The sequence below is a fragment of the Eurytemora carolleeae genome, unplaced genomic scaffold, assembly GCF_000591075.1.
Source record: "Eurytemora carolleeae unplaced genomic scaffold, Eaff_2.0 scaffold713, whole genome shotgun sequence".
NCBI classification, from domain to species: Eukaryota; Metazoa; Arthropoda; class Copepoda; order Calanoida; family Temoridae; genus Eurytemora; species Eurytemora carolleeae.
The window spans coordinates 1-15,864 of NW_019396600.1; the positions used below are offsets into that span (position 1 = coordinate 1).

A 15,864-nucleotide genomic window follows, 5' to 3' on the forward strand; every position below is an offset into this window, starting at 1 on the left:
CTCGACCTAAAATGACCTTAATCAACGTCGCCTAAGGTCGTTTAAGGTTGGTTAAGGTCATCCGACCTAGCTCGACCTAATTCAGACCTAAAACAACCTTGATTTAAGGTCGGTTTAGGTCGGTGGTTTGCGGGGACAAGCACGCAACCAAGGGAAGGGAGAATTGTACCTCGAGGCCAAGAAGTGGGCAAACAATTGCCAAGGGAGCTTCCTGCAGAGGTATTTTTAGCCAATCCAGATTTAACTTAACCAAAAAATTAATAAAATTGTTAAATTGTTTAAAACTCAAAATTGTCGCCGTTATCTTTGAGAATTACCAAGGGAGAAATAATTTTGGAATATTTTGGGATAAATGAATGCACTGAAAGGCAAGTATTTTTTCATCCTCTTTTCCTACTTTTCGCCCAAAATTTTATTTATTTTTCTCTAAAAGTTATTTATATTTATATTATAAGGGTGATTGATTTGTGAGTTTTTTTAAGAAATCAGCTAACCGACCACTGGAGGTTGCTGCGTTTTCACTTAAAAAATTTAGCTATCAAACAAAAAAAAATTTTAATCATTCATATGGTTGCGAATTAACAATTTAATATCAGGGAAAAACACCATAAAGAAACCGAAAAAAATATTTTGACAAATTTCATGAGACATAATTTTTGTTCAGTTATTTTCAATTTTTGTTCAGTTATTTGCATTTTTGTTCAGTTATTTGCTTTCAGGGGCGGATACAGGATTTAAGTGAGGGGGGGGGGGGCAAGATTTTTTAGGAACAAAAAATTCATAATTAGGAACAAAAAATCGCGCTGCAGGGGAAATTTTTTTTTGACCCAAAAGAGTCAAAATTAATGACTAAAGACTTTTCACACATTTTAGTTTATAAAGACAGAAATTTTTCCTGTTTTGCACTAGGGTTTCTTTCCCTTAAGCATGCTATTGTAAAGCTATTCTGAAAATAGGAAAAACAAATTCCAAATTCAGGGGCTACCCCCCCCCTGTAACCGCCCCTGTTTGCGTTTTTGTTCAATTATTTGCAAATAACTTAACAAAATTGTGAGTTAGGTAAAGATTAATATTTATATTTATAATGAAGAATTATTTAAAAACATTAAAATGATAATTTTTCAGACTGGAGAGAACTTTTCCAGTTGCAAATAAAGTCAGCCATTTCCTGCGGGAAACAACATTCTAGCTAGGAACAGTCGCTTATTACAACTTTATTTTGGTTATGTCTAAAATGAAATTATTTTCTGTCCTTCTTATTTATTCATATTTGTCAAAAATATCTTAATGCGACTGATTACAGGTTTAAGAACAAAATCTATTTTTCGGTTGTATAACGGAAATTGACAGTGAATATCATTTTATTTGAGTCTTGTAGCAGGTAACAAATTAGAATTTAGCAAAAATTCAATGGAGAATGTCCACATTTCCATACAAAAGGTGGGGGGGGGGGGCTTCTGACTTTGTTTTTAGAGATATCTCTCTGATTTTTGACATGCAGGCCTGAATTGTGATTGTTGGGGAAAAATAATTTTTCCCGCATTTTTCAGACATTTTTTCAAAAACTTTTTGTTAGGTCCATGTGGGGTGTCTAAAGCAGTGATTAGAATCCCGATCCGTTGGATCCGCAAGATTTTGGCTTCCTGGATCCGGATTCGCAAAAATATGCGGATCCGGTCGATCCAAGGGGTAAAATATCAACTAAAAACTGCAAAAAAAAATTTTGATTCCTTAAATCCAAATCTGAACTTTTGAAAAAAGAGAGATTGTAAAATTTACTCATTTCTGAATGGTTCATCAAGTTTTAGGATAAAAATAAGCAAAAAATAAACAAAAATTTTTTTAATTATTTTTTGTTAAAAAAATTCAGTAAATCTTAAAGAATTGACCTGGATCCGGATCCATTTTATTCCAGTCTGGAGCCAGGATCCGGATCCGGATCCGCATCCGCATCAAAATTAAATGAATTCTAAGCACTGGTCTAAAGTCATCAACATTTAGTCGGGAAACTCAGTTTAGACACCCCACATGGACCTATCACAAAGATTTTGAAAAATGTCCGAAAAATGCGGTAAAAAGGGGAAAAATTATTTTTCCTACATTTTGCTGTTTGATTCAAAAACTAGATCACAATTCAGGTCTGCATGCAAAAAATCAGAGAGAAATCTCTATTAGAAGGCTTCTTTGGATCATGACATTCATATCCAAGTATCAAGATCAGATAAACAATCAGACCCAACCTATATCAAATTAATAACATTCGTATCCATCCTTTTCAACATTCGTAGCAAGCCTATCATGACATTCATATCCAAGTATCAAGATGAGATAAACAATCAAACCCAACATTCGTATCAAAAATATCAAATTCATAACATTCGTATTCATCCTTAACATTACTATAGAAGCAAGCTGTCAGAGCAAGCTGTCATAGAGAGAGAGAATTAAGAAAATATTATCCGGTATTCGCGCATTCATAGGAGTTTTATCTATCCCCCCCTCCTGCTCCCTTCACCCCATGCCATTTTTCCCGAAATCCATAAATAAAATAGGTCTGACCTATTCTGCTGAGCCTAAAAAAACTAATATTCTGTACTTTTTTACAGTCGTCGTCGTATATATCAATAAAGTGAAGACAACTTTAGATTTTAATTTTGATTTACCAAGCTTTAACAAACAGCAGGATACACATAAATATATATATATATGGAAACAAAGAGATGCTTTAAATAAATAGTTTCTCTTTGTTTTCTTGTAAACTTGTAATTTCAAAAAAACTTATTAATTAGAAATCAAAACTTTAATAGAAAAGTCGTTTTTTATGTATATAAACGTTAACACTGTATGATAATTTAAAAGTTAGAACTTACCACTTTTTTCCTTCTTTATATCTTTTTTTAGATTAACAGTACATGTATCCTCTCCAGTGAGGATGGAAGGATTTCTTCCTTTAAGTAGATCATCAATTTTTTTCTGGCAAAGTTGGGATTTTGATCTAAGATATGTGTAATTGGATCTAAAATAGGATGAATGTGATCTAAATTTTTTTTTTTCAGGAAACCATTTTTTTTCAAATCCTTAACTTGTTTTGCTTAAAATATGGAATTTGATCTAAAAAGGGTTAACTTTTATCTAAAATTGTAGACTTTAATCTAAAATTTTATAATTTGATTAAAAATATTAGATTTAAAAGTTTAGAAATTTGTAAGGTTGACTCCTTAATGGTGAAAGAGTTGGGTTCATGGGTTCAGCGTAGGCATTAGTATAGTTAAAGAGTAGGGTACAGGTTTGAGGAGAGTAGGTTTCAGGTTAGAGAATAGTAGGGTTCAGGTTAGAGGAGAATAGGGTTCAGATTAGAGGAGAGTAGGGTTCAGATTAGAGGAGAGTAGGGGTTCGAGTTAGAGGAGAGTAGTGTTCAGATTACAGGAGTGTATTTCTCAGAGTAGAGAAGAGTAGGGTTCAGGTTATAGAAGAGTAAGGTTCAGCCAAAGTAACAAAAGTGAGGAATTTTCCAGATTCTAAAACCATGGTGACTTTCTTTGAAGAATTTCCCAGGAATTTCGCGAGAATTATTTCCTGTAACTGATTCCTTGGAAATTCTCGAGAAATTCCCCAGAATGAGTCCCCAAGATGAGAGATTTTTTTGGGATCATTGTTTTGATACTCAGTTTCGAGAAATTCCTGAGAAATTCTGAGGACTTGGTCACCATGTTTACGGATTTTTAGGGGAATTTATTAAGAGAATTAGTTTCGAGAAGTTCCTGGGAATTTTTCCGAAATTTCACCCCAAGAAAAACCTGAGAATTAACTGGGTTAGCTCCTTAAATTCCTGAGAAATTCTTAGGACTTGGTCACCATGTTTATGGATTTTAAAGGGAATTTAATAAAAGAATTAGTTTCAAGAAATTCCTGGGAATTCCTGGGAATTTCTCCAGAATTTCACCCCAAGAAATTCCTGAGAAATTCTCCTGAATGCTTCTCCGGAAATTCCTGAGAAATTCTTAGGACTTGGTCACCAAGTTTACGGATTTTTAGGGGAATTAAATAAGAGAATAAGTTTCGAGAAATTCCTGAGAATTTCTATGGAATTTTTATAAAGAAATTCATAATAATTTCTCAGGAATATTTCTCCGGAAATTCCTGAGAAATTCTCAGGACTTCATCACTGAATCTTCAAGTTCCAGTTTTCTCCAATAGGCGTATCTGAGGAGGGAGGGGGTGCAGAGGCGCCATGATCCCCGCAAAATCGACCTCCGAGCCTCAGGATTTGCAGAATTACCTACAGGCCCCGCTAAACTGGTCTCCCAGCCTCCGTGACGTCACCAAGCCTTCCACCATTCTGTCTCTACGCCCCGCATTTTGGCTCCAATAAAAAAATATTTGGCTTTCATTTCCACCAAGAACCTTTTTTTTTAAAATTCTCAACATGATGAAATAGTTCAGAATGATGCATTAACATTTGTATTAAAAAGTGAATTTTAATTGAGATTAAAGGATTGTATTTTGTTTTTCTGAATTTCACAAATTCCTTATTATGAAGAACTATTGCAGTTTTGTATAAAGATAGACAAATTTTATATTATTTAAGAGGGGTCTCATATACGAATCAAACAATATCAGCGGCAATTTACAAAACAAGGTAGTTTTTGTGAAATCCTTGTATTTGTGATTTTATGGTAAGCTTTAGAAAATATTGAAGAACTATTTTTTTAAAAATTGAAACAAAGAACTAAAATAATCTAAATATCTATTACATGCTATATCAACAGGTTAGGGCAGCTTTGTGTTATATCTTGTTGTTTTAAAAAGTTAAATTTAATTCTAAATAGTTTTTCTTTTAGCAAGAGAATTCATTTATTTGACTGAAAAAAAATGATATACAGAGGTGGGGGGTTCATGTGTGCAAGCAAAAAACTCGTATATTATAGGACAGATCCTCATTAATTTGCATTTTTACGACAAAATGTAATGCTAAGGAATCGAGAGTTAATAAAATCTTCAAATCATGATGTAGGGTTTCCACGAAATGGCTAAATCTTTTGCGCAAAATTTGCGCTATTTTCGCGCAAATTTTTTTTTTGCGAACTTTTGCGCTATTTTTGCGCATGAAACGCAATGAGTTTTGCGCGGTTTTGCGCTATTTTTTTTGCGCAATTTGCGCAAAACCGGAAATATTTTTTGCGAAATGTTGCGCATGAAACGAAATTTTAGTTTTGCGCAAATTTTTTTGCGAAATTTGCGCAAAACCGCAAGTTTTACGCAAAATGTAACTTTTTAGGCACATTGTCAAAAATTGATATTCTAAGCTTAGAATTAAACAACTGAAGATTTATTCCATATACAAAAAAAAATATTAACATACGAGTATGATAACGATTATACTACACTCAATTGGTTACTTCCAGTTACAAAAAGTTTAAATTAAGGGACCAAAATTAATAAAATAGAAATTAGAGAGTGTGAAACTTGGCAATATTTTNAAAGGGGGGGGGGGGGGGGCTTCTGACTTTGTTTTTAGAGATATCTCTCTGATTTTTGTCATACAGGCCTGAATTGTGATTGTTGGGGAAAAATAATTTTTCCCGCATTTTTCAGACATTTTTTCAAAAACTTTGTGTTAGGTCCATGTGAGGTGTCTAAAGCAGTGATTAGAATCCCTATCCGTTGGATCTGCAAGAGTTTGGCTTCCTGGATCCGGATTCGCAAAAATAAGCGGATCCGGTCGATCCAAGGGGTAAAATATCAACTAAAAACTGCAAAAAAAAAATTTTGATTCCTAAAATCCAAATCTGAACTTTTGAAAAAAGAGAGATTGTAAAATTTACTCATTTCTGAATGGTTCATCAAGTTTTAGGATAAAAATAAGCAAAAAAATAAAACAAAAAATTTTGAAACTATTTTTTGTTAAAAAAATTCAGTAAATCTTTAAGAATTGACCTGGATCCGGATTTGGATCCGGATCCATTTTTTTCCAGTCCGGAGCCAGGATGCGGATCCGGATCCGCATCCACATCAAAATTAAATGTATTTTTTCTTAATCTTGTCAGGAAATGAGCTAAGAATATTTTTTATAAGTGAGGAGTGAAAACTGCTCAATCTTCTTATCTCTTACTTCATAATCCGCATTCCCTTTTTAAAAGAAACAAAAAAAAAGCCCTGTAATACCTCTAAGAGAACAGAAAATTTATGTCAAAATGTTGTTTAGGTCTGAGCTGAGCTCTGAGAAGATCTGAGCTGGGAATCGAAGGTAAAATTTGATTTTTTTAAATTAGTAAACATGAAGTAATTAATAATCTCTTATGAGATTTCTACTGCATTTTTAACCTGAGCTGAAACTTAGAATGCGATATTCTTAATCACGATCGGTTAATTTATCTGGAGAATAATAACAAGAGGAGAACAAGCATATTTTAATCTTGAGATTAAGAAAATGAGTAGATCAAGCATTATTTCCGATATCCACTATTCAAAAGTTCCCAGCTCTGGATTTCTATTTTCTTTTATTTAATTAAACGGCGTTACATTTTCTACAAACTTGTAGTTTTTACCTTTTCTCTATCATGGTATAAAACTGTGTTTATACCGTTACTAAGAACTGAATTTTTAACCACGATCTTTTTTATTTAATTAAACAGGTTTGGGGAAAAAAGCTATATGTCTCTACGAAATAAACCGATTCTTATCTTGTTATCCTTTATTTCACTGCACTTGGCTGAATTTGTCATCTAAAATCTAAAGCGCCAGATTTAAAAACTGTTTTTATGGCACAACTTTTTTATATTTAGATGTTTCCCGCTGAGGCTGTGCCAACCTGGTCGACTTAGATGGTTTCTAAAAGAAAATTCAGAATATATATTTTAATTGATCTTTAAGAAAATTTTAAGTTTGAATAAAAACGAACCTGTTGATTTAATTTGTAGTAAAAAAATTTTAGGGAGAAAAAGAGTAAATGAATTAAATAAAGAATACATGGGATAACTTGGGCGAGGGGGGGGGATTTTTTCCGCGAATATCGGAACTAGTTTCTGTAGTTTTCCCGATTTGTGTTTACAGTGCGACTGCACTGAATTATGTTGATGGTTTTAAATGTCAGTTTCTACTTTTCAAGTGCACTTTACACATTTACTTTTCTTACACTTTGCCAAATATCTTCTTCCAGGGTTAAAATTTTATATAGTGTAAGAATAGTAAATATAAAAAAACACAGTTTGAAAAATTTTAAAACTTCTCAAATGCCCAACACTAGTTGCCATCTATTGAACTTTATTATTCTTTTTGGTACTTAAAAAATGAGAAATTCTTGACTTACAATGTACAGCTGTTTCTCTCTCTCTCTCTCTGCCAAATATTAATATTAAATATAAAATAATTTATTTAATTCACACTTTTTTAAGCATTCATTCGTTTCTTCATCTGCCAACATTTATCTTTCATTCAAAAATCAATAAAAATTTCCAGTGATTCGTCGGGAACTAAGAACAAAACGAACGATGAATAAACGGTCGCGTGGGATGCGACCGATTTTCCAAAGACCGTTATGCACTTTCCCAAAAATGATAAAAACAAAAATATAACAAAAAAAAATTAGTTTATATGCTCTCTTCTATTTTATGTCAAGTGAGAAATGACCCTTTCCAAGTTTTGGGGTGCATAAGGGACTTTTCTGATCCGACATAGTACAATTTATTATGCGTGATATTACAAGGTTTTTTTTACAGTACTCCAGTATAGGCTGTACAATTTTCAAGGTAGATGTACAACATTAAAAAAAAATAAGTTTGCAACAATCAGTTTATCATGATATTTATATATTATATATATTCGAGCGTCCAAGAGAGGTTGATGAGCTTTTATGGAGACATTTTTCAGACCTTTTTTTTACCAGGATTGCCCTCATTGATGGTCATTTTTATTCGTTTTTTTTCGTGTCCATATTTGTAAATCCGTAAACTTTTTCTAGCCGTTTTTTTCCATTGTAATATTCCTTTTCATTATCCAATTTCTTTGTCCATTTCAATGCAGTAATCCATGCTTAAAAATAATGTCTAATTTAAAAATGGTTGTTTTAAATATTCAAACTGAATGCAGCTTTGCTCTCCCCCTTCTTATTTGTAACAATAAGAGCATATTGGCCGGCATCTGCTACACAACATTCAAGAATATCCAAACCCAACGTGGTGCCTTTGTTTGTGATCCTGTACTTCATTCCTTGTTCCTTCAGTTCCCGTCCGTCCTTCATCCAGCTGACAGTGGCTGGTGGAGCATCTAGCTCTGCTTCAAATGAAGCTGCCGATGATTTCTCTACAGTGAGAGAAATTGGGAACCGTTTGAACTTGGGAGCAAAAACTTCTTCTCCGGGGACTTCAACAACCAAGCTACAGCTAGAAAAGCATTCACCAATGTCGTTGAACGCTTCGCAGGTATAGGTTCCAGAGTCTTCAGGGAATATCTCGTGGATGATTAGGTTATAGCTGTTACCGGAGGAGGTATATTCAAAATCCTTGCTGGGTTTGATTTCCTTTTCGTTATGAAGCCAAACAACATCAAATTTGTCTGCTCCGCCAATGTTGGCTGTCAATGTCACAGCATCTCCGTCGTTGACCACCTTAGATTTGATGTGGTCAAACACCCGAGGAGATTTATGTGCAGATGTTCCATTGGTCGCACCATTCATGGCTTTCTTCTCCATTGGAAGAATTTGAACCTTCGAGGATGTTTCAACGCTTCCCTTGGTGTTGGTAGCTTTGCAAGTATACTTGCCACCATCCTCAGGGAAGACTTCATTTATGATAACAGATGCGACGCCGTTTTTATACTTGACCTCCATGATTTCAGACGAGGAGATCAGGGTCCCGTCTTTGGTCCAGGTCACCTGAGGGTCAGGATCTCCCTTTACAGACACTTTAAGCTCAAGACGTGTCCCGTCTTTGATCTGAAGGTCTGGTTTGAGTCCGGTGAGGAATGACGGAGGACACATAAGGGAATCGTCTGCAGGGAGTGCAAGTTCCTTTGTGTGACCACGAGAACGGCCTCCCATGGAAGTGGAAGAGTCAGATCTAAACAGTACAAAATTTAAAAATTTGAAAAAGTAAACTAAAAAAAATCAGAATTGATTTATAACCTTTTTATAAATTCAGCTACAGGGCTTACATTTATATATTAGAAAAGCACTTAAAATGGATGGACGTGTCACATATTAAAATTTGACAAAAGTAAAAATATTTATTTTTGAACATTTTTCCGACTACTTTTTGAACTTTCTAAAAATCCCGCCCTTGCACCCAAACCATTAAAGTTAGAGGTCTATCTTTTTAATGAGCAGGCCTTGATAAGATGGACATGTATCTCACTCCCCTATCGCAACTCAGAGAGCAAAATCATATTAGACAAAAATAGGGCTCAGTAACATTATGCCTAGTTCCCGAATGCCTAGTTCGTGAATGCCTAGTTCACTATGCCTAGATTCATGAATGCCTAGTTCGTAATGCCTAGATAACACCATGCCTAGATTCATGAATGCCTATATAACATTATGCCTATATTTCTGAGTGCCTAGAAAACATTATGCCTAGATTTCATAATGCCTAGTCACCCAATGCCTAGATAACATTAGACTGAATTGAATGACTATAGACATTGTCAAGCAATAAATAAATGATACTAATATGTTTACATGATTTTTACATATTTTATAAAGTAGAAATATAATCTGCTCTTGGCATGCTGTCAAAAGCATCAACAACAAGCTTTAATCTTTCTCTCGCATCTTCCAGTGTTGGTTGTTGTTGTTGGTTTGCGGATTTTTGTAAAAATGTTACCGGATTGTATGTTTTTTCTCTCTCTTTAATATTTTTATTTCTCTTTGAAATACATTGTCTAGGCATTCAATTTACTCTTATGTTATCTAGGCATAATGTTATCCAGGCATTCATGAATCTAGGCATTGTGTTCTCTAGGCATTATATTATCTAGGCATTATGAACTAGGCATTCAAAAGTCTAGGCATAATGTTATCCAGGGATTCAGAAATCTAGGCATAATGTTGTTTAGTCATTCATGAACTAGGCATAGTGAACTAGGCATTCACGAACTAGGCATTCGGGAACTAGGCATAATGTTACTGAGCCAAAAATAGCCCAATCGGGATAGGATTAAAGATTTTCTATTTCCGCCTTAAATTAAAGTAAAATGATAAAGATATTATCGTTTTCCTTTTTAAAAATTGATAATATTTGAATTTTTTCTATTTTGAAGAAGACAAAGGTCAGATATTAAGAATTTTTAAGAAAAATAAAGAAAGATTATCAGATAACCGGGTCTTCATACACCAACCATTAAATGAAGAAGTTATTTTATCAGTTAAGAACTATTTTCTTATCAGAAAACACAATTCAATCTTAGGATTATCATTGCTAATAAGTTTTAGGTCGAAATTTTTTTTTCATCTTTTGAGAGTAACCCTGTACTAAAGAATAAACCCCTTCAGAAATCATTTGAACAAATTCAAAAAGATCCTTCCATTGATAATTCAAATAATTTAATTGAATTAAAGCTAATAACTAATCTATTGTTTGAATATCACAATGAAATAATTTAAGGACAACTTTCAAATAGGGTGTAATCCCGTTCAAAGAAAACAATTTTTTAACAAAGCAACAAAATTTTTCATAAATTAATTTTTAAATTTTCTATTTCATATTTCACGTGACAATATAAAGTTTAAAAATAATGTCGAGAATAAAATTCTTTTTTTAAATTAGAATAAATAAACTGATGAGCAAAATTTGGGTTTTAGAAAAAAATATAAAAATTATTGTAATTGTCCATAAAAATGCAGATGATAAAATGAAGAAAAACTTTTCATCCCGTTTACGATCAATACTTTTATCCTCTTTAGAAATTGTAACCATAAAAATCACTAATCCCTTATGACAAAGAATGAGACTTGAATTAAAACCTGAAACTCGTTAAATTTGACGTTCTAATGTGGTCTCTTCTTTGGAAACATAGTGTTTAAAGTTTGTATTAGAAATGATAGAAACAGAGCTATGCCACAAACTATGAGACTTCAGAGACAATTCTTACTTTTTAAAATCACTTAGTTTCTCATTGAAAGACCAAATGTATTATTCAAATTTACTTTTTAATAACTTTTAGTTCTTATTAAACTTTTATCCTTTCTGGATAACCCTGTACACATGGGTCCGATCTGTACACATGGGTCCGATCTGTACATGGGTCCGATCGGTACACATGGGTCCGATCTGTACACATGGGTCCGATCGGTACACATGGGTCCGATCTGTACACATGGGTCCGATCTGTACACATGGGTCCGATCTGTACACGTGGGTCCGATCTGTACACATGGGTCCGATCTGTACACATGGGTCCGATCTGTACACATGGGTCCGATCGGTACAAGGATTTACCGGCCATCACACATATACATATACACATTTACAAGAAAAATGTAAGAAATATGAAATCAAAGATAATTTTGATTGGCTCAACATTCGTGTGGGGTAACCCTACAACAACACTGTGATCCTTAAAACCAAAGTTTGTAGCTGAAATTTACCTTCTGTAAGCTTTTTGCTTTTTTCCTTTTCCTCCACTTCCGAGTGCGTCAGCGACATCTTTAGGATTGACGCCGTTGGGTTCAGAGATGCGTACAGTTGGAGCATGGACTACTCGGTTGTTGCTGTGGTCGGTGAATCGACGATCTAAAAAACTATTGTAAAAAATCTGATAATTACGAAGTTCATAATTTAATATTAATTAAAAACATATAAAAATAACACTGTGTGTCCTAAATATATATTGTAGTTCCCAGTGAACAAAACTGATTTATAGATTGTTACTTTTTTAAGCAAACTGTGACACTGAACAGTTAACGGACAAGCATATACAAGCATATTTTGGCATAGCTCGATGTACTACAATATTATTTATAATGTATAATCCTAGCTAAAAAATTATTTTATATACAAAGTAAAGTTTGTTTGGACAAAATACAGCTTTTTCCGGAACCCAGTTAAAATTCTAACCAAAAAAAACTATAAAATTGTAAAAAAAAATTAGGATTTAGCTAAAAATAATGATTCTAAATTGTAAAAGACAGTGTTTTAGACTTATTTTTAAATAGAAATTAGACAGAGTTTATCAACTATGTGCATACTATTAAATATTTAAAAGCTGAACCAATATTTAGTATAATTCCTTTTATTTTAGTTCTTGAAAAAGCAAGCTGTACAGTACAGTGCATACACTAACAAAAAGGGACTGTTGTCCAACTTGTCCTTTGTTCACTAGATGTCTCTCCTGTTCTAGCTTTCAAAAATCCGGGAAAATGTTTAAAAAATGCGCGCCACGCCATTTCAAAAATGCGGGAAACAATTTTTGAAAGAGCGCGGCATGATGCCCATTTAAACTTACTAGATATCATTCTTATAGAGGGGGACCATTACTGATCTTGCTGAGATATCTGTGATCTACACAACAATAACAACTCAACAACAAATCAACAACCATTCAGCTGATGTAATAATCAACTCTAATTAAAAGAATAGTTTTTGGCACTTTTCGCTGGTACAATAACTGAGTCAACATATTTACATAGGATTTGAAATAGTACAAAAAACAAAACAAAATAATCGTCTTCTGCTTAAGTTTAAAAAGACATGCTGAAGAAGTATTGAAACAAACTCGGAAAGAAATATTTATTTTTAATCACAAAAAAATCCGAATTTTTTCCAATTTCTGTTTTAGAAAGAGAAGAAGAAGTTTAAAATTTTAAATGAAGTAATAATCTATTTACATAAATCTTTAAATATATTTTTACTTTTTGAAAAATAAGGTGAATCGTACACAAAATAAACGAACAGAAATAATACATTTTTTAACATCTGAAATTGCTTTCAATACTAAACGATTTAATAAAAGTCGAAAATTGTTTAATTAAACAATTTTCGACAAGAATTAATCTAACAATAGAAATAAATAAAGCTCGAAAAGAACGTTTGGAATGTTTTTTCAGCTCAAAGTTTTTATCAAACGTAGCAAAAGTAATTAGAATCTGTTCTTTTATCTATAATTAGATACGATGTTTGTAAAGGGTTCGCTAAAGTAAAAAAAAAAACCAATAAAGATAGATAAAAAGCTTGCTTCAGCTGGAAAACTGGACGGAGAGAATGTATTAATCAGGGGCGTATTCAGGAATTTGTCCAAGGGGGGCTTACATTTTTTTCTATTTCTAGGGGGGGGCTCAGCACCTGTTGGGGCCTGAAAACCCCCTTAAATCAATTGATTTCACTGGTCCAGGGGGAGGCTTAGCCCCCATAGCCCCACCCCCTGAATACGCCTCTGGCATTAATGTAATAAGGCAAAAGTGGGGTGAATAATTGGATTTGCAGAAAATATAAGAAAAGAATATTTATGAGAATTTATAAATGCAAAGTGCATTCGTGCAAAGTTGAAAGCTGAACCTAATATCGTGTTATGCATCAATTTGTGACCTAATAAATTGATAAATAATCTGAGTTTGAAATATCAAAGGTTTACAACATCGAGTTCTAAAGATATTGTGGTTTAAATATTTGATTTTGTTCCAAAGACTCAATTCCTTTCAAATAATTTTTTTTCTTTTTTCTTTCTGATTTATGATGTTATGCAAGTATAAAAGTTTAAATAATTTAAAGCATTTAAATTCATTTGACATTATTGGTTAGACTTTGTGACCTCTAGTTTTGGTTTTATATGCAATAGTATGAAATAAGGCAATTTATTTTGTTACATAAATGCTTTTTTTTTCTTAATAATAGGAGTTGCAACATCAGGACATTTTTCCAAAAATTGCAGGACACTTTTCAAAAAAGGGTAATTTTTTCTAAAAATGTGATTTCAATACAACCTGAAATTTACTTTAGTTTAAAGGGAAAACACACTAAAAGCCAAGCTTGTGACCTCAATCAATGAATAGTCTGCATATTTAAAAGTTAATTAAAAAAAGAAAAGATCTGAAGCAAGCTTTTAATTTTTGTATAACAAATTTAATTTGATCACGTTTTTGGGAACCTTTCAAAGAGTGCTATGTAAAGTGACCTAAAGATAACAAGATTTTTGCCTTCTTTTTAAGTGTAACAAAAAGTACAGTTGCCGTTAGGTCGGGTGAGAAAGTGTATTGTTATGCTATGTTTCTTTTAAATACCTGAGTATAGGATAGAATCAGACATTTGCCTCTGTTCCTCTGACATATTGTTTCCTAAGGAACAGAAAATAAATATATTTTCATTTGACAATATTGCAAAGCTGAGGAATTATTTGTTGTTTAATTAAAACTTACCTTCAACAATAACTACACAGTCGGTAGAGTCAGAGCCTAAACTGTTTGTGGCAACACACTTGTACTTTCCAGAATCAGAAGGTTGGCAGTTGATAATCTCAATGGTAATAACACCATCTGTATGGGTGATGGGGAACTTATCGGAGTCCAATTCTTTACCAGCCTTGTACCACTTGATGGCTGGGTGAGGTATACCGGTGCAGCAACATAGGAGCTTACATGTTGCTCCTTCTTGCATAACGCGGGGTCTAAGGTGGAATGTAAACATGGGAGCGCACTCCTTCTCCTCTCTGTACAGTTTGTAAGTCTGCAACTCCCTCTTTCTGACTGGAAGAGGTTCAGGTTCATATCTGGGAAGGTCCTTAGGCACCGGTTGTACATTTAGGAAGACAGGCTCCTCAGTTACACCGTAGTGGTTTTCAGCATGGATAATGAACTCCCCACGGTCTTCTACCTTACACCTGTTGATGATAAAGGTGTAGTCGTCCCCGATATATCTTTTCATATACTTGACACTCTGTCTGAGTTCCACATTATTGTGGTACCATGTCACAGAACAGTTTGTCAGGGAAATAATTCTACATGTGAATCTAGCACTTTGACCCTCCAGAGTAAATGTTGATTGAGGTTTAATAACAAATCTAGGTGCTGCACATTTGCGATCTATAAGAACCTCTTGCATTCGATACTTCTCCATTTGGAGCTTGCGTAGAGAACTAAATTCAGACATGCGCCCCATGGGAAGTACAAAGTCATTCCAGTTTGCATACTTCTGCCTGATCTTTTCTCTGATGGCAAAGAATCTATTTCTAGCAATTTCCAGAGTTTTGTGAGAGTGATCTCCAGTTAACCAAGCATGAGTAAGACATTCATGTGCTGACAAACGTTTCTCCTTCTGCTTTACAAGAAGCTTTCTGATAAAGTCTCGGCCTTCTTCACTAACATTCTTGAAAGCCTCTTCATCAAAGGACCAGTCACAGGCCTTGACATTCTTCAATGTCTCGATATCACTGGCTCCAGCAAATGGAGATAGACCTGAGAGAAGAACATAAGCTAGCACGCCAACAGCCCACATGTCTGTATAGAATCCTACAGCCTCTCTTTCAACAATTTCAGGAGCTGCAAATTCTGCAGTTCCAGTTGAGATCTTGACTAGTTCATTAGGATCAAGCTTGGTGGCAAGACCAAAGTCAATGATCTTAACACTAGTGCTCTTGCTGGTAGTACACATTACATTCTCAGGTTTAATATCTAAACATGTTATAATAAGATATTGTTAGTGGAAAAAAATTAAAAACAGAATAATTATTTAAAATGAAATACCTAGATGAATAATGTTTCTTTCATGCATATGCTTGACTCCTTCGCAAATCTGTCTCATGTAGTTGATGACTTCAGCTTCACTCATAGTATAGCCCTCAGCAGTGATTCTTTCGAAGAGTTCCCCGCCGGACAGACTGGAATACATGCGGTCCATTAGGGTTTCACCAGACACGCTACAAAGACGACATGTAAGTGTC

General features: G+C 33.9%; 1 protein-coding gene and 1 long non-coding RNA gene across 6 annotated transcripts in view; one reads left to right on the forward strand and one right to left on the reverse strand.

Annotated features, from left to right (window-relative positions):
* The first annotated feature begins 1,301 nt into the window (after nucleotides 1-1,301).
* On the forward strand, nucleotides 1,302-6,913 carry LOC111706121 (uncharacterized). Its single transcript, XR_002766167.1, has 3 exons — nucleotides 1,302-1,381; nucleotides 6,206-6,247; nucleotides 6,786-6,913. It is a non-coding gene; the product is annotated as an uncharacterized LOC111706121 (long non-coding RNA).
* A 441-nt stretch (nucleotides 6,914-7,354) lies between these two features.
* LOC111706119 (twitchin) overlaps nucleotides 7,355-15,864 on the reverse strand; it is a 41,023-nt gene continuing 32,513 nt past the window's right edge. For 3 of the 5 annotated variants that reach the window (XM_023478896.1, XM_023478894.1, XM_023478893.1), the window contains 5 exons: nucleotides 15,668-15,840; nucleotides 14,345-15,595; nucleotides 14,210-14,263; nucleotides 11,582-11,726; nucleotides 7,355-9,056 (listed from right to left, as the gene is read on the reverse strand). In XM_023478896.1, the coding sequence (XP_023334664.1) occupies nucleotides 8,066-9,056; nucleotides 11,582-11,726; nucleotides 14,210-14,263; nucleotides 14,345-15,595; nucleotides 15,668-15,840 (2,614 nt within the window). In that variant the 3' untranslated portion in view covers nucleotides 7,355-8,065. Of the gene's footprint in view, nucleotides 9,057-11,581; nucleotides 11,727-12,438; nucleotides 12,495-14,209; nucleotides 14,264-14,344; nucleotides 15,596-15,667; nucleotides 15,841-15,864 lie in introns of those variants that run through there. The other 2 variants (XM_023478895.1, XM_023478897.1) reach the window with 2 other exon arrangements.